This window comes from Haliotis rufescens, unplaced genomic scaffold (assembly GCF_023055435.1).
Source record: "Haliotis rufescens isolate VD_foot unplaced genomic scaffold, xgHalRufe1.0.p SCAF_5, whole genome shotgun sequence".
NCBI classification, from domain to species: Eukaryota; Metazoa; Mollusca; class Gastropoda; order Lepetellida; family Haliotidae; genus Haliotis; species Haliotis rufescens.
The window spans coordinates 3,930,863-3,953,604 of NW_025964223.1; the positions used below are offsets into that span (position 1 = coordinate 3,930,863).

The 22,742-nt window shown below is 42.5% G+C and overlaps 2 protein-coding genes across 2 annotated transcripts in view; one reads left to right on the forward strand and one right to left on the reverse strand.

The window, feature by feature from the left end:
• LOC124133548 (dentin sialophosphoprotein-like) overlaps positions 1–4,706 on the reverse strand; it is a 17,516-nt gene extending 12,810 nt beyond the window's left edge. The window contains exons 1-2 of the mRNA XM_046497982.2: positions 4,642–4,706; positions 394–1,815 (exon numbers count right to left, since the gene is read on the reverse strand). Coding sequence (XP_046353938.2) covers positions 394–1,632 — 1,239 coding nt within the window. The 5' untranslated portion in view covers positions 1,633–1,815; positions 4,642–4,706. The remainder of the gene's footprint in view (positions 1–393; positions 1,816–4,641) is intronic.
• On the forward strand, positions 4,641–22,170 carry LOC124133549. Its single transcript, XM_048383906.1, has 9 exons — positions 4,641–4,772; positions 6,063–6,253; positions 7,759–7,909; positions 9,099–9,240; positions 14,647–14,784; positions 15,634–15,773; positions 16,560–16,768; positions 18,361–18,615; positions 21,164–22,170. The coding sequence occupies exons 2-9, from the start codon at positions 6,077–6,079 to the stop codon at positions 21,488–21,490; spliced, it is 1,539 nt and encodes a 512-aa protein (XP_048239863.1). The 5' UTR covers positions 4,641–4,772; positions 6,063–6,076; the 3' UTR covers positions 21,491–22,170.
• Positions 22,171–22,742: the final 572 nt, after the last annotated feature.

Here is a 22,742-nt window from a genome sequence, read left to right on the forward strand (position 1 = left end):
TGCGTGTATTACCAATCAGGTGTTACAATCATGGTGTTCACATTGTTAATATAAAGAGACTATCTACCTGTTTACAAATATACATGTACATATATAAAATGTCCATACTGGCTTGGCGTGTATGCTGTAAATAGCAAAAAATACTCAACATTCAATACACAAGTGTGTGTGTGTGTGTGTGTGTGTGTGTGTGTGTGTGCGTGTGTGTGTGTGCGTGTGAGAGAGAGAGAGAGAGAAAGAGAGAGCATTCGAAGCAGGTCACTAATTCCCCTGCAATAACAGTTACTGATGATTACCGTTGAACGATCTCTCACAGAGAGAGAGAGAGAGATTATAGAATTACGTGAACAGAAAATACAACTAAATAATGTATATTTTTATTGTTTTACTTACCGGAGGGAGAATGGGGGTCCTGGAACCCCCACGGTCCTCCTGTCCCAGCATCATGAGAGATCCCATCTGATACTGTATGTAGAAGCCTTGGTGAGCGCTGGAGTTGCTAGCAGGACCATGGTACACTATTTCAACTGCGTTTGTGAGGCTGGTGACATTTTGAGATGCCCCTCCACCCACTAACCCTAAAATCAGCCTTCTCTCGCCCCCTGTGTCTGTGATTTCTAGCGAGCTCCCAAGGGGCAGGTCGAAGTATAGAAACGAAAGGTGAATGATGCGACCGACGTCAGCAACGACCTGCCAACTACAGCTCTCGCCGGCGTTGATAACACTTGTCGCGTAACCCGGGTTGACTATAACTCCACTCCACTGTGTGAGAACCACTCTGTTAGAACAATCAGGAATTTCACATTGCAGAGTCGTTCTGTTCCATGCTGGGGTTTCACCGTTATCAAGAATGCATTTAACCGTATCCCCTCCTTTAACAATATATGGAGAATCACAGAAAAATGTTAAGGTTGAATTGATTTTTAAATCGGAATATCGCGTGTTCCCGTTTGGTATCGTTGGTAGTTTGCATGTGTCCAAACACAAAGGGGCGGGGTCGGACCACGTGGGTTGGCCCGACTCGCCCAACACACATACAGTCACACGAGCCCCGTCAAGCCTTAAGCCAGGGGTACAGCTATAGGAGATGACCGACCCCACAGTACTATTGCCAACAAGGGATGCATTTAAAGGAGTAACGGGATTATCGCGAGATGGGCAGCTGTCTCCCAGAATAACAGCACTGTACAGGATGTCGAAGCCAAGAAAGTTCTGTCCCGGTCTTCTAATTCCGATGTTTGGAGCAGATGAAAACCTCAGCCAGAGCTCGCGTTGTTGTGATTGGTAAACATCATCGCGCTCCGAGTAAACATTTGGCGTCGCGTTCGGAAAAGAGGGGTTTTCTTCATATATTAGAAGTTCCTCTTCAAACAACGCGGCTGAGTTGGTTTCTTGTGTTGAGTAGTGTTTAATGGCTATAGTCACACCGCTGACGTTAACATAATTAGCAACACTAATGTGCCACTGGCATGTTACCCCGCCAGGGTAGGGGTGGGGGTAGTTGGGGGAGCGGATCACCCCACGGGTGGTCGTGAGGGTGTAATTACAAGATGGAGTGACGTCAGATGTATGAACATGTACCGCGGACTGAATCAGCGCAGTCAACACGAACACGTGACCTGCTGAGGTCATGGTGATGTCATGTATAATCAGCTGATTTGTCAGGGAAGTAGTTTCACAGGTGAAGCAGGTGATTGATTACAGGTAGCGTTGAGCTGACACCCCCGGCCGTCCAGATAGCCACCGTACGAGGGTGGTCAGTAGCTTTGAACTGGACTTCAGAGGTCATTGTCACATCCACCCTTGCACGTGTACCTGGAACGAAATAAGTGAACGATTTGTAGAGACTGATCTGTCTATTCGTCCTGTATCATGACTGTGAAATATATGTAGTTATGAAAACAAAAACAATCTAGATGTAACTAAAAGCAAGTCTAGCCAGCTCTATGAAATCAGCATCAGGAAGATTATCTTAATTTTAGAAGAGAGAAATCTATTGTGTTGATTTCATAGACGATATGTTTGTTTGATCTACCTACCTACCTACCTACCTACCAACCTGTCATTCTATCTATCTATCTATCTATCTATCTATCTATCCATCTATCCATCCATCCATTTCAAACTGTTATATAACACATGTGATAATGTATGTGAGCCAAAGCTATCGACAATCGCCCGATTTCATTCGCCTTTGAAACTCTTTAAGTTTGTTTTCTGCTAAATATTAATTTTTAAAATCCCATTTTCAGAATAATCTGGGGATTAGTTTCACAACCTAAACGTGCATACAAGTATTTGCACCATACATACAGTGATTTGCTGGAAACACGTGGAATGAGGATATTGTCATTTAACCAACATTATATATACATAGGACGTGCTGACATAACTGATAAAATTTGATATTATGATGTCATTTTGTTAAATGACAGTTAGTCAATATTGCAGAAAACGAAATGATCTGAAACCCTCATAAATACTACTACTTAACTGATATCAACCAGGGCCCACTTGCACAAAGCGATCTTAGCGCTAAGATGATCGTAACTCCCATACTTTAACATAGGCTTACAATAGTCTTAGCGCTAAGATCGCTTTGTGCAAGTGGGCCCAGGACTTAGATCATATACACTTTATATAGTATCGAATAAAATACCTTCAACCAGGAAATAAAATTACAAATTGATAAGGAATGAAAAGCCAGGCTATTTAAACACATACAGACATTAAACACGAAACGTGAACTACCTGGCAATCAAAGGCTGCATGGACACGGCAGCTATGAAGGTAGAAAGTTGTATACATATTGCCATGTTACATCACTGCATGGTATATTTTCTCCTGCATGGGCGTAAGCACGTCACCAAGCACGTAGTGATATTCATATACTGCTCAACTCTTAATTGGGATGTTTTAATTGGCCATGTCGGCCCTGTTTATGACTGGTTGCTTGGGGTGATGTCACGGATATGTTGATTTGCCGTGGAGTAAATTTCAGCTTCAAATTATGTTTATAATGCATTTCTATCGGTTAGGGTCCTCTGTTTCGTAACAGAATGAAATAATTCAGTCGCTCTGTTATGAAATGAGTAGTATATCTTGCGTGGAAGGATTTGCCTCGACTGCTGTGCGAGTATTGATTGACACATTCTTCTTCGAGGGGTATAATGTACACGGGTTGCCGTACGTCCGCTCAGATCGTTCAACGGTAATCATCGGTAACTGTTATTGCAAGGGAATTAGTGACCTGCTTCGAATGGCGAAGCGTAAGCTAATGAAAACAATATATCTCAAGATTTATATGTAATGATGATTTTATATAGTGGAATCTAGGACTCTCTCTCTCTCTCTCTCTCTCTCTCTCTCTCTCTCTCTCTCTCTCTCTCTCTTTCTTTCCCTTTCTTCTTGTTCCCCGGCCCTTTCTCCTCCCCTCTTTCTCTTTCTTTCCCTTTTCCCTCTCCTCTCTTTCTCTTTCTCCTTCCTTCCCTTTCTCACCCTTTCTCTTTCGTTCCCTTTCTTCCTCTCCGCTCTTTCTCTCACCTTTCCCCTATCTCCTCCCCTCTCTTTCTCTTTCTTTCCCTTTCTCCCTCTCCTCTCTTTCTCTCTCCTTTGTTCCCCTTTCTCCTCCCCTCTCCTTCCTCTTTCTTTCTTTCCCTTTCCCCACCCCCTCTCAATCACAGTGTAAACATAACGGTTGGAATGTGCACGTTAGACTGCAACATTTTCAACAATGGTCACTGCGATATAATGCCACAGGAACGTGATAATGCTTCAATGTTATCGGTGGTTTAGTACACAAACGAGCGTGTGTTGGAGTATGGGTGAAGATAAACAGCAGCTAAAAGACTGCAGCAGTAAGTCACGACACTGCGTGGGACAATATACTGATTATGCGTGTATCGGTAATACCTGTGATATATATTGATCGCATACGTTGCAGCAGGGAATGTAGGTGCCGAATGCGTAATCAATAAGCGTTTTACTCCCAAGCCTTAATCAAATGTCATTGGTATTTTTGTTCTGGGAGTCCATATATCGCTGACGTCGACAGAAGACAAAAGCAACGAGCGATATAACAGATGATTATATGTGAACTATTCCCGATAGGCGGGCGTTGTTGACATGTGTCTCAGTGTCAACTCCTACAGAAACAAAGGTTACTCATAGTTCATGAGTACTGCTTTCAAAAACATGTACACAAATATGAACATGAATTCTATATTCTGTGCATATTAAAAAAACGTGGCTTGATTTTATATGAATGCGTTTAACTAAGTAAATACTCGGTCATGATATATAATGTGTTGTTAAATATTTATTTGCACCTTCGCGACCAGGGGTAAAAATAGATATCGACCAGCAATTGATTTACTTACAAGGTATATGCCTACCCGCCATTTTAAATCACAAGAATTTACACATTTTATCAAGCAAAGCCTATGGACATAATCCGATTTAAGTTTGACCATCGTGAACATGTACTAAATAAAAGGGGGCGTTTCCTGGGCACTTGACTCTTTCATCATTACCGTTTTGATATTTGAAATGATTGATTTTACAGAGAAAATGACACTTGCTTCTGTCACGGATGCTCTAATCAGTAAGGATGAAAATATCAACGTCAAATCCCGTACTCACTTTTGATGTGCTCCGGTTGTCCAGGTGAGGAGTATCGCTTCAAGTCACTCAGTGGAGGGGGTGTTTCCCCAGTGGTCACGTGGGCGGAAGAGATTCCCGATGACGTCACATCCAGCGCCATTTTTGAACAGGTAAACAATGTCATATTCACTCCGCCAAGTGTTTACGATCGATTTGATTGTTTAAGACAACTTCAAAACAATCGGCTGGTGTGTTTTGTTACCACTGTTGTCTTACTATCTTTTTGAATTTCAAAACCTTTTGTGATCGATCGTTATAATGGTGTAAATGACAAGGATACCAGTCAAAACGGCCCGGCGCACTATCTCATGCTCCGAGCAGTAGACAGCTGTTAGACACGGTTCTCGTCTCCAAAGTTGCCTTGGCAGCAGGGATATGACTGTCACACTGTTCATGTTAAAAGTGTCATGAGCACCGAATCATTGACTAACAGTCAAACGTTAATGTTAATTCAAGCCAACACAAATTAATACATAGTGACCTTAGCAGTTAGCGCTACTGCGCTAGCCTGCATATGACGAATGTAACTTCCAAACTCTAGGCCTAACCAATATCATAACATTGCGATAGTCGGGGTCAACTGCAGTATTTGGATCCCCAGTAGTGCTAAGATCGCTCTGTAGGACTAGATACAGTTTATACGTCATCTATCGCCATGGTATCGATTAAGATGTGTACGCCATGTGATCATCAGTATCATTTTGAAAAAAACAAACAACCTGATGGGCTGATAATAAAAATAATGTGAAAACGGTACATATTGACATGTAATGACGCGAATAAATATGATTGTGTACTGGGTACAGTATCACTACAGTGAATGTTTTCAGGTAGTGTTGTTCCAATGAGTGTGTCCGCAGTGGGAATCCATAGACGGATGGAGTGGGGGGTGGTGTGTGTGTGTGTGTGTGTCAGGGGGTCCGGAATGATCCCAGCAACCTATGCTGGTTGTAAGAGATCACAGTGGATGGGATGGTAGCCGCGCTGACTGGGTCGATAGCATGACATTGTATCCGGATGGTGTGGATTGTTGCTCATAATATCAATCACTGTATTGTCTGGCCCAGACTCGATTACCGTATTTGACGTAATAAGCGCCCACGTCAACATTTGCTAAGATATTGGCTAGTGAACAATCCCAATTAGCACCCTTTCCGATTGATCAATGTACACAAGACTTATTTATACGCGTAAAATACACACTCGTGTGTTATATGCACCCTTAATTATGGGCATTTAATTCTGGAAAAATATAGCCTTGATTGTTCACTAGCCAATATATTCGCAAATATTGCCGTGGGCGCTTATTAGAGCGGGGCGCTTATTACGTTGAATACGGTAAGTCAGAACCATTTCCAAAAACTAAGTTTCAGCATTGTAATTAGTTTGCATTTTTTCAGTTTCAAGAGTAAGAATGGAGTCCACCAATGTGTTTGGTCAGCTCCGGAGCCTTGCTAGGCGTCTTGACCACGGTGTGGTTGACATACAGAAGAAAGTGGCTGACCCAGGAAAACATTCGGACAGTGACAGCAGCTACGCACATGCATACAGACATCTACAGGAGGTGAAGAAGGAAGTCCAGGCCCTGAAGGTGAGTTCAAGAATCAATCCCTCCAAGTATTAAAGATCTTTTTTCCTCGAATGGGTAGAAATGTCTCTTTTTACAGTTTGCCATTATCCATTTTTGGGGCAACAACTGAGAAATGAGTGCAAGGTTCACATAGGCAAGGAAAGACAGTCTGGCCTTTTCAAGGCCTTAAGATTTGATAAAAACCTTGAAATGGCCTAAAAGGGCAAGGAAAGTGAAAAAAATGATTGCGATATTTTTGCAGATATCAATTGTCCTTTATATAAAAAATAATAAAAAAATCCTAACATTGGTAGAAAGTATTTAAAATGTCCAAGTTAACGTGTTGAAATCACATGCTCTGTAATCGGCTTCCAAAACAAACCTATATGGGGACGTGGCTTAAAGCTTCCAGCACAGGGGTGCTTGAAAAAGTGAGTGAGTGAGTGACTATGGTTTTACTCCGCTTTTAGCAATTTTCCAGCAATATCACAGCGGGGGACACCAGAAATGGGCTTCACACATTGTACCCATGTTGGGAATCGAACCCGGGTCTTGGGCGTGACGAGCAACCACTTTAACCACTAAGGTACCCGACTGCACCTGCTTGACAAAGGTTTTCACTGGCTGATGTGTTATTCTTAGCAGCTATACATATACTGTTTGTGCTATTTCTGTTAATCGTACAAATAAAATAACAGTGTATACATTTTTTAATGTGTGACATAATTACGAACCCGTTTTAACCCATATAAAGCAGTGGAGAAATTTTTCGTGTGGAGGACGATTTCTGCCTGTAGTTTTTTATTGTCTGTTTTATGCTATTTAATTTTGGTCAAGCATTTGTGATTATGTATATCCTAATGTATTTAAATCTGCTGAGTTCCTATGTTGACTTTACTTGCCCTATAACATAGTTACTCTGCTGAATATTAAAATAATTTTTTCCCTAGCATCGCATGAGGACATCCTGCAGCAACAGATTAATCCTTAATTTGAGACCCGTGAAGATCCGGGGTAGAATAGATCTTCAGCAACCCATGCTTGCCATAAGGGGCGACAATGCTTGTCGTAAGAGGCGACTAACAGGATCGGGTGGTCAGGCTTGCTGACTTGGTTGATGCAGGTCATCGATCCCAATTGCGTGGATCGATGCTCATGATATTAATCACTGGATTGTCTGGTCTGCTCGATTATTTACAGACCGCCGTCATATAGCTGGAATATTGCTGAGTGCGGCGTTAAACAACAAACCAACCAACCAACCTTAATTTGACTGATAAATAACATTGAAACACTGCTGTGTGTACTTGAATTTTTTATTAATGTAACATATGTATTGACGATGAAATCAGGTTAGAATGTCCTACTACATCTATTTAGGACACAATTGGATTTTTCTTTTAGCTTTGAAAAGTGTGATCATTTCCATGAAAATGCTTTTAAAAGGCCATAAATCATGTGGATGTTAGTTTTTTATCCACCACAGAGTGGTGTCCCGGCTTTAATAAGCCTGATGTGTGTACCAGGACGAGGCCCGGGAGAAGATGGCGAGTCAGCAAATCAGTACATACAGGCTGCAGCAGGTGCTGGACCTCTTGCCCCGACTCATCGCATCACAGAGACGCACTCTCACCGGAACAGAGGACTACTTGGAACAGTACGGCTATGTGAAGCAAGGTGACTTCTTCTCTCCAGCTCTGTCAGACACATGACCCGTGAAGATCCGGGGTAGAATAGGTCTTCAGCAACCCATGCTTGCCGTAACAGGCATCTATGCTTGTTGTAAGAGTCAACTTATGGGATCGGGTGGTCAGGCTCGCTGACTTGGTTGATGCATGTCATTGTGTCCCAATTGCGTAGATCGATGCTCATGATGTATCCCCTACTTTTTGTGCATAGTATATATTAACGTGAATTGGTAAATCTTTAATTTTGTGAGTGAAATTTTGCTGACGTTTGCTGCAGACTTCGGATGAATATTGGCCTCTGTGGAGGTCTTGATAATCCCCTGTGGACTTATTAACTACCTCGCAAAATTCATACTTCACTAATGTCTATGGTGACAGTGTTGCATCAAAGTATATTTCATCGTATTTAACTTTTAAGAATATTTTAACTACCTCTGCATGCTGTCATACAAAAAGAGGTTAAGAGATAGTACTTGTTGTTACCCTGTCTGACCATCGTCATTAGGGTTCAAAACAAGGACTGGCTGACTTGGAGTCAGTATGCTGTGTCTGTTGGGTATCTATGTTAAACTGCAACATGGTGTCTCAGTGGACTAGTACTATAAAACCAACAGTAGTCCGGACTAGTACAAGCAACCACACACATAGAATCCCACACAATAAACAACATTTCACCCTCACCTCACCTCACCTCCCCTCACCTCCCCAGCCGCATCATACCAAAATACGTTAAAAGATGGTACTTGTTGTTACCCTGTCTGGCGCTCGGCATTAAGGGGCTAAAACAAGGACTGGTCGGTTCGGAGTCAGTATACTGTGTCTGAGTGGGGTATTCATGTTAAAACTGCGGCATGGTATCTCAGTGAGCTAGCACTATAAATCGGCATCAGTCCAGACTAGTACAAGCAGCCACACAAACACACACACGTACATGCACGTCCCTATAATAGTGCAATAATCTTGGACGCGACGTTAAACCCCATTTCACCTCACCTCACCTCACAACATAATAACAGACACGTAAGCTCCAGTTGAGCACATCGTCTCTTCAACTTATTCTTCTGGCTCATGATATTCTATGATTAGTAAAAGAGTTGTAAGTAATATTTTATGTCCTGCAGACACTTATCATGCCCTATAATGATTGTAATGATGAAAGCACTTGTGAACATTTTCAGCCAAGAAGACGACAGCACCAGAAGCAGTTGTGAAACCGGAAGTGACAAACGTTGTCCCTGACACCAGTCATGGAGAAGGTGAAGATGACAATGAGGAAGAACCTGACACCGTGAACGATGAGGCTATTGTGCATGAGACTACGTATCCTTTTTGTACTGTCTTGCAAATTGTTGCTTCTGTTAAATGACTTTGTCGATACTTCACAGGTTTGTATACACCTTTCTCCATCAACCGTGAATACCGTGAATACGGTTGATGTAGTCACTGTGATCTGATCAAGCCATGTCCAGTGAGTGTGCGGTACGCTACACACTGATTTAATATCAGGTGATGGTCGGGTTCACATTATCTTTAATTGAAAGCAAGCTTATTATCATGGTTATGATATGCTGCAAATTATTGTTAATTTCCCCAAAACAAAAAGTGAAAAACAACCTACCATCTCACCCTCGGCTGAAATAGGAAACAGTCACTGTAGTCACATGACCAGAAAAGGGCGCCATTTCTCAAAGCGATGTTAGTGCTAAGGTGATTGTAACTCCATTCTGTAACATTCTGTCCATTCTGCTTACAATAGTCTTAGCAGGTAAAGTGTTCGTAACTCCCATGCTGTAACATAGGCTTACAGTAGTCTTAGCAGGTAAAGTGTTCGTAACTCCCATGCTGTAACATAGGCTTACAGTAGTCTTAGCAGGCAAAGTGTTCGTAACTCCCATGATGTAATATAGGCTTACAATAGTCTTAGCGGGTAAAGTGCTGTAACTCCCATGATGTAACATAGGCTTTCACTAGTCGTACAGGTAATCATAACTCCCATGCTGTAACATAGGCTTTCAATAGTCTTAGCGCTGAGGTGACTGTAACTCCCATGCTGTAACATAGGCTTTCAATAGTCTTAGTGCTGAGGTGATTGTAACTCCCATACTGTAATATAGGCTTTCAATAGTCTTAGCGCTGAGGTGATTGTAACTCCCATGCTGTAACATTGGCTTTCAATAGTCTTAGCGCTGAGGTGATTGTAACTCCCATACTATAACATAGGCTTTCAATAGTCTTAGCGCTGAGGTGATTGTAACTCCCATACTGTAACATAGGCTTTCAATAGTCTTAGCGCTGAGGTGATTGTAACTCCCATGCTGTAACATTGGCTTTCAATAGTCTTAGCGCTGAGGTGACTGTAACTCCCATGCTGTAACATAGGCTTTCAATAGTCTTAGCGCTGAGGTGACTGTAACTCCCATGCTGTAACATAGGCTTTCAATAGTCTTAGCGCTGAGGTGACTGTAACTCCCATACTGTAACATAGGCTTTCACTAGTCGTACAGGTAATCATAACTCCCATGCTGTAACATAGGCTTTCAATAGTCTTAGCGCTGAGGTGACTGTAACTCCCATGCTGTAACATAGGCTTTAAATAGTCTTAGCGCTGAGGTGATTGTAACTCCCATGCTGTAACATAGGCTTTCAATAGTCTTAGCGCTGAGGTGATTGTAACTCCCATGCTGTAACATAGGCTTTCAATAGTCTTAGCGCTGAGGTGACTGTAACTCCCATGCTGTAACATAGGCTTTCAATAGTCGTACAGGTAATCATAACTCCCATGCTGTAACATAGGCTTTCAATAGTCTTAGCGCTGAGGTGATTGTAACTCCCATGCTGTAACATAGGCTTTCACTAGTCGTACAGGTAATCATAACTCCCATGCTGTAACATAGGCTTTCACTAGTCGTACAGGTAATCATAACTCCCATGCTGTAACATTGGCTTTCAATAGTCTTAGCGCTGAGGTGACTGTAACTCCCATGCTGTAACATAGGCTTTCAATAGTCTTAGCGCTGAGGTGATTGTAACTCCCATGCTGTAACATAGGCTTTCAATAGTCTTAGCGCTGAGGTGATTGTAACTCCCATGCTGTAACATAGGCTTTCAATAGTCTTAGCGCTGAGGTGACTGTAACTCCCATGCTGTAACATAGGCTTTCAATAGTCGTACATGTAATCATAACTCCCATGCTGTAACATAGGCTTTCAATAGTCTTAGCGCTGAGGTGATTGTAACTCCCATGCTGTAACATAGGCTTTCACTAGTCGTACAGGTAATCATAACTCCCATGCTGTAACATAGGCTTTCAATAGTCTTAGCGCTGAGGTGACTGTAACTCCCATGCTGTAACATAGGCTTTCAATAGTCTTAGCGCTGAGGTGATTGTAACTCCCATGCTGTAACATAGGCTTTCAATAGTCTTAGCGCTGAGGTGATTGTAACTCCCATGCTGTAACATAGGCTTTCAATAGTCTTAGCGCTGAGGTGACTGTAACTCCCATGCTGTAACATAGGCTTTCAATAGTCGTACAGGTAATCATAACTCCCATGCTGTAACATAGGCTTTCAATAGTCTTAGCGCTGAGGTGATTGTAACTCCCATGCTGTAACATAGGCTTTCACTAGTCGTACAGGTAATCATAACTCCCATGCTGTAACATAGACTTTCAATAGTCTTAGCGCTGAGGTGATTGTAACTCCCATGCTGTAACATAGGCTTTCACTAGTCGTACAGGTAATCATAACTCCCATGCTGTAACATAGACTTTCAATAGTCTTAGCGCTGAGGTGATTGTAACTCCCATGCTGTAACATAGGCTTTCACTAGTCGTACAGGTAATCATAACTCCCATGCTGTAACATAGGCTTTCAATAGTCTTAGCGCTGAGGTGACTGTAACTCCCATGCTGTAACATAGGCTTTCAATAGTCTTAGCGCTGAGGTGATTGTAACTCCCATACTGTAACATAGGCTTTCAATAGTCTTAGCGCTGAGGTGATTGTAACTCCCATGCTGTAACATAGGCTTTCAATAGTCTTAGTGCTGAGGTGATTGTAACTCCCATGCTGTAACATAGGCTTTCAATAGTCGTACAGGTAATCATAACTCCCATGCTGTAACATAGGCTTTCAATAGTCTTAGCGCTGAGGTGATTGTAACTCCCATGCTGTAACATAGGCTTTCACTAGTCGTACAGGTAATCATAACTCCCATGCTGTAACATAGGCTTTCAATAGTCTTAGCGCTGAGGTGACTGTAACTCCCATGCTGTAACATAGGCTTTCAATAGTCTTAGCGCTGAGGTGATTGTAACTCCCATGCTGTAACATAGGCTTTCAATAGTCTTAGCGCTGAGGTGATTGTAACTCCCATGCTGTAACATAGGCTTTCAATAGTCTTAGCGCTGAGGTGACTGTAACTCCCATGCTGTAACATAGGCTTTCAATAGTCGTACAGGTAATCATAACTCCCATGCTGTAACATAGGCTTTCAATAGTCTTAGCGCTGAGGTGATTGTAACTCCCATGCTGTAACATAGGCTTTCACTAGTCGTACAGGTAATCATAACTCCCATGCTGTAACATAGACTTTCAATAGTCTTAGCGCTGAGGTGATTGTAACTCCCATGCTGTAACATAGGCTTTCACTAGTCGTACAGGTAATCATAACTCCCATGCTGTAACATAGACTTTCAATAGTCTTAGCGCTGAGGTGATTGTAACTCCCATGCTGTAACATAGGCTTTCACTAGTCGTACAGGTAATCATAACTCCCATGCTGTAACATAGGCTTTCAATAGTCTTAGCGCTGAGGTGACTGTAACTCCCATGCTGTAACATAGGCTTTCAATAGTCTTAGCGCTGAGGTGATTGTAACTCCCATGCTGTAACATAGGCTTTCAATAGTCTTAGCGCTGAGGTGACTGTAACTCCCATGCTGTAACATAGGCTTTCAATAGTCTTAGCGCTGAGGTGATTGTAACTCCCATACTGTAACATAGGCTTTCAATAGTCTTAGCGCTGAGGTGATTGTAACTCCCATGCTGTAACATAGGCTTTCAATAGTCTTAGTGCTGAGGTGATTGTAACTCCCATGCTGTAACATAGGCTTTCAGTAGTCTTAGCGCTGAGGTGATTGTAACTCCCATGCTGTAACATTGGCTTTCAATAGTCTTAGCGCTGAGGTGACTGTAACTCCCATACTGTAATATAGGCTTACAGTCGTCTTAGTGCTAAGGTGATCGTAACTCCCATGCTGTAACATAGGCATACAATAGTACCTTAAGATCTCTTTGTGGAACAGGACCCAGGTCTGTAGTACTTCACATTCATCTGTGACTTGTCTGATTGCATGTAGTTGTGCCTTGATTACATGGTTCGTCCTGTGTTCTCCTGGTCCAGTGAATTACAGGTCACTGTGACATAGCTGGAATATTACCAACTGTGGCATCACTCACTCATGACCCTGCTTCTAGTTGCCCTTGACGACCAGCTTGTCATGCTCCAGTAATAGACCAATAGAGTTGTCTCCCTTGCATACACTCATGACAGGGTGCTCCAAATTGTCTGAATCAGCGTTAATCATATCAAGTGCAGGGCTCGATTTAGCTATGTAAAATCTAATATATATGTTTACAAATTCAAATTTAGTAATCCTTACCCGTCCACACAACATCTATCTTTCAACTCACTCACTATCTCTATGCTTTATTTCCCTTACCACATCGGGCAGTCGGGTAGCCTAGTGGTTAAAGCGTTGGCTCGTCACGCCGATGACCCGGGTTCGATTCCCAGTACAATGTGTGAAGCCCATTTCTGGTATATTGCTAAAAGCGACGTAAAACCAAACTCACTCTCTCACTCCCTTACCACATCACTTATTGCTGTTATGTGTAGTTCATGAGACATGACACAGTCATCCGATAGTTCATTTATTTAGACTAGTTTACAGAGCTCCAGATAAGCTGCGTATCTGCGTAAAATACGCATCAGAAATGCAGAAATACGCAGTGAAATAAAATTCAAGCGTATCAAATACGCAACGAACATTCCAGATACGCTACAAAAATAAAACTTGTGCGTATCATCAAAATATTGTGAAGTAACCCTGCGTATTCGATTAGCAAATCAGCAACTTATTTTGAAATTATATACGGACATTCCGTCAACCTTGCCAAACTCCACGATGACAGTTACATCATGATCATTTGCCATCACACTTTCTCGAACCCACACGACACCAGTTTGCAGGGACTAGATGAATAGTGTTTTTAAATATTTAACTTAAATACCCACATGTGTAAAAACTAGTGGGTAACAGAAATTTGAATACCCAGATAGAATTACTGATACCCAATGATTTTAAAATGCATGGGTAAAATACCCACCACACCAAAAGCTTATCTGGAGCTCTGAGTTTATACATATCTGCTTCAATTGGGATAGTTTTATCAGACCAGGGTGCAACTAGCTTTTCTTGTCAACATGCACCTGGTGCAAGTCAAATCAAGTTCCTTAATTCGAGCCCTGAAGTAGTTTGTCACTGGAGTTTGAAGTCAAAACAGAATCATAGTGTTTGTAGTGCTACTTATCTTAAGTCAGTTGTACTTAATGAAGTACAATGTCATAGCCAATCTTACTTATGGAAATGCAATCTTATAATCAGAATATAGTCGAGACATCCTCTCTCATACTTGTTGTAGTTGCTCTCCTTAACCAGACCCCGAACGCCTCCTACGCGGGTGAAGCCGAGTGAATGTAAGACACCACGCCTCGAGGACTTTGGACTGAGTGACCTCACACTCAATATTCTTCAGAAGGGGCGGAGCTACGCCCCGACACAGCAGCATGTCCCACAGACTAGGTGAGCCACTCCTCATTCCTTTAGGGGACATGGATGGCCATGTGATCTTTGACTGCAGTCCTCTGTCCAGAGTCATGTCCCTTACCCACACCAGGATCTGAAGGTCGTATGTTTCACTCAGGTTATGATCTGTGGCCTGTCTACAACAGTGTGAGATTCTCTAAAGTTTTAATTGCTTAAACTTGCTTCACTTGGGACTTTTATCCTGCATGTAGCTGACTAGTTGTGATATGACTGAAATGTGTTCAAAAGAGGCGTCAAGCCATGCAAGATTTACAGCTCAATTTTTAGACTTTTAGTGATGTGTGACATGCAGTTTTATTACTGGAATATTTTCAAAAGAGATGTTCATCCACACTTACTCTCTGCAATGCCTGCAGCTGAACCTCATATATGCCAGGCAGGTTACCGTATTCGACGTAATAAGCGCCCAGGGCGCTCTCAAAATTTGAAATAGGGGGCTCTTATTAAAATATTATTTTGGTGAAATAAAAAGTTGAAAGATTGTAAATTCCTTGGTTTATACTGACAGCCTGATATGTTTATATACGACATATTTTTTTTCCAGATTTTAATTGCCCATAATTAAGGGTGCATATAACACACGACTGCGTATTATAGACGAATAAATAAGTCTTGTGTACATTGATCAATCGGGAGGGGTGCTAATTGGGATTGTTCACTAGCCAATCAATATATTAGCAAATATCCCCGTGGGCACTTATTAGAGTGGGGCGCTTATTACGTCAAATATGGTATATCTTGTATATCACATTGCAGAGGTGTTAAGCCACGCAAGATTTACAGTTCAAATTTTGGAGTTATTGTGATTATCTCTTCATGTTTCAGTTCACTTTATGCATCCAATCAGGGTCTTTCTGAAGACTCTCCAACACCAGCTCTCTTCAAACATAATGGCTTATTTGTGACTCCGAGCCTCATGGGCGGCCGATATATACCTCAGCAGACACCAGACTGTAATAGAATAGGTAGGATGGGCGTTCTTCATTGCGCAGTCGGTTCCTTCTTTCTCAAACAGGCATGTTTATAGTGTTCATACCGTATGAAGGTATACAAACATAAATATTCCGACAACCCAGCCAATGTTATCAGTTGCAGGATACCTGTGTTACCTTGTTCATTATACAAAGGGGGGCAGGGGTGTCCCAGTCGTCTTTTGCGCCGTGATTTGATGTGCGGAGTTGCGTCCCTTGGGCACACCAGAAACCTATGATTGTGGGTTCAAATCCCGGTTTGCCCCAATTTTGTTTTAGGTTTGTCAGCACCATACCTGTGCTCGTGGGTAAACGTCTGAGACCTGCATCACTTCGGGCTTTCCTCCCACATTAAGCTGACATGCCGCAATATAACTGGAATACTGTTAAAAGCGGCATTAAACCCAACTCACCCACCCATCCTCATTATACAAAGCAGTGGTATGCAATGAATTAATTATTCGATTTTCATCTAAAAGATTTGGATGTAGAAGTTTAAAGGATGGGAAAGCGGAGAGTTTATGAGACTGGGAAAAAACTAGGCAGTTGGCAGTCTCTTCCCTCCTCTGAATACCCTGCTGATTTTCTGCTGAATACCCTGCTGAATACCCTGCTGAATACCCTACAAAAATACCCTACGCTGAATACCTTGCTGAATACCCTACTGAATACCCTGCTGAATACCCTACTGAATACCCTACTGAATACTCTACCCTCCAAAACAGCAGGTATATTGTGGATATAAAGAAACTGTTACACACATACTGTATATTGTTGCAGGGTATGGCTTTCCCCAACCCATGTTCACAGAGGATAGCCCCACCCCCTTCATGACCCCCGCAGACAAGGGGGGATGGAGGCGGCCGGAGGTGCGACTGAACTCGGAGTACCAGGGAAGTCCCGTCCCCCCTGTGCTCAACACCCCCGGAGCCAAACAGATCCACAAGCAGCTGTACAGAGAGGGCGTCAAGAAGCCTGCCGCCACAGAGGTAGTCATCCTCCAGTAGCCAGTGTTTATATTTCCATTCTAATTTGCTAAATACCCTTGACACATTTGGAATAGATTCTTTTTGGAAGTGATGTCACTGCTTCATCGCTCCTATCTCTAACCTAGCACACAATTTCTTGCTCCTATGATTGAAATTTGATTTTGGACAGGTATTTTTAGCATCGTGCCATTCGAATTGGGTTCAAAACAAAGCTACGGTGGCGAATTAATCAAATAGAATGGGGATGTAATACATTGGATTATCGAGGGGGAGGAACAGGATGGGTTTTGGTTTGTCTGGTTTACCCATTCATAGTGAGTGAGTGAGTGAGTGAGTTTGGTTTTATGCCGCTTTTAGCAATATTCCAGCAATATCACGGCGAGGGACACCAGAAATGGGCTTCACACATTGTACCCATGTCGGGAATCGAACCCGGGTCTTCGGCGTGACGAGCGAGCGCTTTAACCACTAGGCTACCCGACCGCCCCTTACCCATTCATAAATATACACCCTGGGTTTAAGACTTAATGTTAAAAAGACCCACAAGACAAGATATTAAAGTTTAATTAGTGGAGTTTCCGGGTAGGTCCACATCAGCCTACGCTTGTTGTTAAAGGTGACTAAAGGATCAGGTGGTCAGGCTTGCTGACTTGGTTGTAATGGTATCTCAATTGCAATGATCGATGCTCATGATGTTAATCACTAGATTGTCTTGTCTAGACTCGATTATTTACAGCCTGAAGTCATGTAGCTGGAATATTGCTGAGTGTGGTGTTAAATAAACATTGTTAATGAAACAATTAAAACAGAACTTATTAACACCTTGAACATCTGTTGGATAGGAACATAACAAGGACGTTATTATTTACCACCAAGCCACTATGTCTGTCTTATACATCAATATTGTCACAACAGTAACTCTCAGTGGGGTAGGGTGTCATGTACACTTGGAAGCCTTTGACAACACAGACAGTGTGGAACGAGCTCAGATTCACCATGCACTGACTGACTATTATACAGTGTTGAATACCTTCAGTCAGGGAAACCATACTTACTTTCACTTCAGTTAATCTATTTGTTTTGTTTGTTGTTTAACGCCGCGCTCAGCAATATTCCAGTTATATGACAACAGTGTAAGTAATCGAGTCTGGACCAGACAATCCAGTGATTGACAACATGAGCTTTGATCCACGCAATTGGGATCGATGACATGCATCAACCATGTAAGCGTGCCTGACCACCCGATCCTGTTAGTCCCCTCTTACGACAAGCATAGTCGCCTTTAATGGCAACCATGGGTTGCTTTTTCTACCCAAGATCTTCACAGCCTTCAGTTCAGTTAAGGTGCATGGGATCAAAACCATGTCATCTCTCCAGTGTTAGCCTACAAAAAGTCACAAGGTTTTTTAGTTAAAATATGTGATTTCTAACTTGTTTGGACTGTGCCATTATGATTTTTAGTATTTTTTACTATGCCACTGGCGATTTAATTCAAGGAATTTTGAACCCTAAAAGACTTCAGTGCTATTATCCTTGATGTCCTGTATCAAGCTGTTGGCAGGAGAGTATTTCATGCTTTATTTGTCCTTCAGGACAAAGACAGCCCGATTCCTCCTCTTCTGATGACGCCAGGGATGAAGCAGATCACTAAAACCATCACCGCCCCCAAGGTCACCGCCCTCAACAGCAAGCCAGACAATGACAGCCCCATGGTGCCAGTGTTGATGACCCCGGGGGTCAAGCAGATCCAGAAGACTGGCGGGGTCAAGAAGGCTATGCCTGTCCCAGTGCCGGCCTCCTCCTGGGACAAGGAGCCAGAGATGCCGGAGTTCACGCTCAGTCTTCAGGTACAACCAGGGTCTGAACTCACACTTAGTCTTCAGGTACAACCAGGTTCTGAACTCTCACTAAGTCTTCAGGTACAACCAGGGTCTGAACTCTCACTTAGTCTTCAGGTACAACCAGGGTCTGAACTCACACTTAGCCTTCAGGTACATAGGTCTGAACTCACACTTAGTCTTCAGGTACAACCAGGGTCTGAACTCACACTTAGTCTTCAGGTACAACCAGGGTCTGAACTCACACTTAGTCTTCAGGTACATAGGTCTGAACTCTCACTTAGTCTTCAGGTACATAGGTCTGAACTCTCACTTAGTCTTCAGGTACAACCAGGGTCTGAACTCACACTTAGTCTTCAGGTACAACCAGTGTCTGAACTCACACTTAGTCTTCAGGTACAACCAGGGTCTGAACTCTCACTTCGTCTTCAGGTACAACCAGGGTCTGAACTCACACTTAGTCTTCAGGTACAACCAGGGTCTGAACTCACACTTAGCCTTCAGGTACAACCAGGGTCTGAACTCACACTTAGTCTTCAGGTACAACCAGGGTCTGAACTTACACTTAGTCTTCAGGTACAACCAGGGTCTGAACTCACACTTAGTCTTCAGGTACAACCAGGGTCTGAACTCACACTTAGTCTTCAGGTACAACCAGGGTCTGAACTCACACTTAGTCTTCAGGTACAACCAGGGTCTGAACTCTCACTCATTCATCAGGTACAACCAGGGTCTGAACTCACACTTAGTCTTCAGGTACAACCAGGGTCTGAACTCTCACTTAGTCTTCAGGTACAACCAGTTCTGAACTCACACTCATTCATCAGGTACAACCAGGGTCTGAACTCACACTTCGTCTTCAGGTACAACCAGTTCTGAACTCACACTTAGTCTTCAGGTACAACCAGGGACTGAACTTACGCTTAGTCTTCAGGTACATAGGTCTGAACTCACACTTAGTCTTCAGGTACATAGGTCTGAACTCACACTTTGTCTTCAGGTACAACCAGTTCTGAACTCATACTTAGTCTTCAGGTACAACCTGGGTCTTAATGCACACTTAGTCTTCAGGTACATAGGTCTGAACTCACACTTTGTCTTCAGGTACAACCAGTTCTGAACTCACTCTCATTCATCAGGTACAACCAGGGTCTGAACTCTCACTTAGTCTTCAGGTACAACCAGTTCTGAACTCACACTCATTCATCAGGTACAACCAGGTTCTGAACTCACACTTAGTCCTCAGGTACAACCTGTTCTGAACTCACACTTTGTCTTCAGGTACAACCAGGGTCTGAACTTTCACTTAGTCTTCAGGTACAACCAGGGACTAAACTTACGCTTAGTCTTCAGGAACATAGGTCTGAACTCTCACTTAGTCTTCAGGTACATAGGTCTGAACTCACACTTTGTCTTCAGGTACAACCAGGGTCTGAACTTACACTTAGTCTTCAGGTACAACCAGGGTCTTACCACACACTTAGTCTTCAGGTACAACCAGGGACTGAACTTACACTTAGTCTTCAAGTACATAGGTCTGAACTCACACTTTGTCTTCAGATACAACCAGTTCTGAACTCACACTTAGTCTTCAGGTACAACCAGGGTCTTAATGCACACTTAGTCTTCAGGTACATAGGTCTGAACTCACACTTTGTCTTCAGGTACAACCAGATCTGAACTCACTCTCATTCATCAGGTGGGGCGGTCGGGTAGCCTAGTGGTTAAAGCGTTCACTCGTCACGCCAAAGACCCGGGTTCGAATCCTGACATGGGTACAATGTGTGAAGCCCATTTCTGGTGTCCCCCGCCGTGATATTGCTGGAATATTGCCAAAAGCGGCGTAAAATCAAACTCACTCACTCACTTACTCACTCATTCATCAGGTACAACCAGGGTCTGAACTCTCACTTAGTCTTCAGGTACAACCAGTTCTTAACTCACTCTCATTCATCAGGTACAACCAGGGTCTGAACTCTCACTTAGTCTTCAGGTACAACCAGTTCTGAACTCACACTCATTCATCAGGTACAACCAGGGTCTGAACTCACACTTAGTCTTCAGGTACAACGAGGGTCTTAACGCACACTTAGTCTTCAGGTACAACCAGTTCTGAACTCACACTTAGTCTTCAGGTACAACCAGGGTCTTAAGGCACACTTAGTCTTCAGGTACAACCAGGGTCTTAACGCACACTTAGTCTTCAGGTACAACCAGTTCTGAACTCACACTTAGTCTTCAGGTACAACCAGGGTCTTAACGCACACATTGTCTTCAGGTACAACCAGTTCTGAACTCACACTTAGTCTTCAGGTACAACCAGGGTCTTAACGCACACTTAGTCTTCAGGTACAACCAGGGTCTTAACGCACACTTAGTCTTCAGGTACAACCTTGATGCAGTCTCACATTGAGTCTTTAGGCTCCATACAATAGAGCATATAATGTCATATAAGTTCAACATGGTTTTCTTATGAGGTATTTCAGAAAAAGATTACACAAAAATAGCAATCAATCTGATCAATGGCAATTTCTGAAGATGTTTTCTTTCACAACAGGACATAACCCAGCTGACACAGTCATTCCGTCTCAACAACTCTACAGTCTCCAACCCCCCAGAAGCCCCAGCACTTCTGGCCAAGCACATGAAGGACCGAGACACGCCTCCACTGCCGGAACTACTTTCCACACGACTGGCCAACCTCGGCACCCTGCCAGGGACATCATCCCTCTCCTCTGCTCCCCACACCAAGGCTGCGGATGACACCATGTCTGCAAGAATTCTAAAAGCAACACAGTGTGACACCCCTCCGCCTCCAACTCTGTTTGGCAAATATAACTTCACATCCAAATATAAACATCGAGAAAATGTTCCTCCCCAGTAAATCAGACATTTCTATTGGATGTTGACAATGGCGGTCAGGGCCAGGTTCTACTAAGTGACAATAGTGCTATAACTTCCATAACTCTAGCAGGATTCATCTAGATTTGTCAACCAAGTGCCTATTGCAAGGTAAAATTGGGATATTTTTTCAAGTGTTTATTATCTTTAATTCAGAGGTATTGAATTCAATTCAGTAATTAAGGTGAACTGGATATTGCTGTATTTTTTTCTTTATTGGCCTTACCTCTTTTCGTTTAAAAATGATTTATATCTTTTAAACCTGTAATTAACAATATTATTTTATTACCGGACCCGTCAAGATCCAGGGTAGAATAGGTCTTTAGCAATCCATGCTTTCGCAAGAGGCGACTATCGGGATTGGATGGTCAGACTTGCTGAATTGGTTGATGCATGTCATCATATCCCAAATACGTGGATCGATGCTCGTAATGTCAATCACTGGATTGTCTGGTCCAGACTCGATTATTTACAGACCGCCTTCATATAGCTGGAATATTGCTGAGTGCAATGTTAAACAACACTGACAATTTCCATAGACATGGGTCAGAATATCAACTGTAAACATGCCTTGATTATTCTCTGCCAATATTAAGAGTGGAAGTAGGAATGACCGTCATTAATGAACTTACTCTGTAAATAAATCTTACACTGTGAACAAAACAATGTGTATTTTGATATTAGTGTGTTTCTACCTTATCATCCAAAATTGGCTCCCACAGTAGATATGGCTTGGGTGATATCAAGCGATATCTACATTGTAGATATCGCTGGAATGAAATTGCATCACAATGCTTTGCAGACCATTGTGACATCATTGGTTACATCACTAATGGCTCTGCTACTGAAGCTGTTAGCAGTACTTTTTACACTTAAGACTGATTATAACTGTCTACAAACTGAAAAAGTTGGCAGATTGATGTTGGATGATAAATAAAATCTCACCCTTGTGTCTTTTGATATAAAATATATCAACACTCGTTGATAAAAGTGGAACCCGTGTTGACATATTTAATATGAAAAGACACTCAGGTGATATTCTCTATATAAATGAATAGAATGTTCAAATCTGATTGTTTAATCAGAGGTTTCAAATCACAATAACCATAGCAAATGATTTGATAGTTGCATCACCGTCCGCTTACAATGCCAAATGCTACTGAACTGTGTCATGTCTGTATTCACATAAATCATGATCCATGGGATTCTGGGTAAGAATATAGGTCCACTATGCT

Excerpts from the sequence above, each read along its gene's own strand:
- LOC124133549 (XM_048383906.1), top strand. The coding sequence starts at position 6,077 with ATGGAGTCCACCAATGTGTTTGGTCAGCTCCGGAGCCTTGCTAGGCGT. Across the intron at positions 9,241-14,646 it reads GCTATTGTGCATGAGACTAC|AACGCCTCCTACGCGGGTGA; the intron begins GTATCCTTTTTG and ends AACCAGACCCCG. Across the intron at positions 15,774-16,559 it reads ACCAGACTGTAATAGAATAG|GGTATGGCTTTCCCCAACCC; the intron begins GTAGGATGGGCG and ends ATATTGTTGCAG.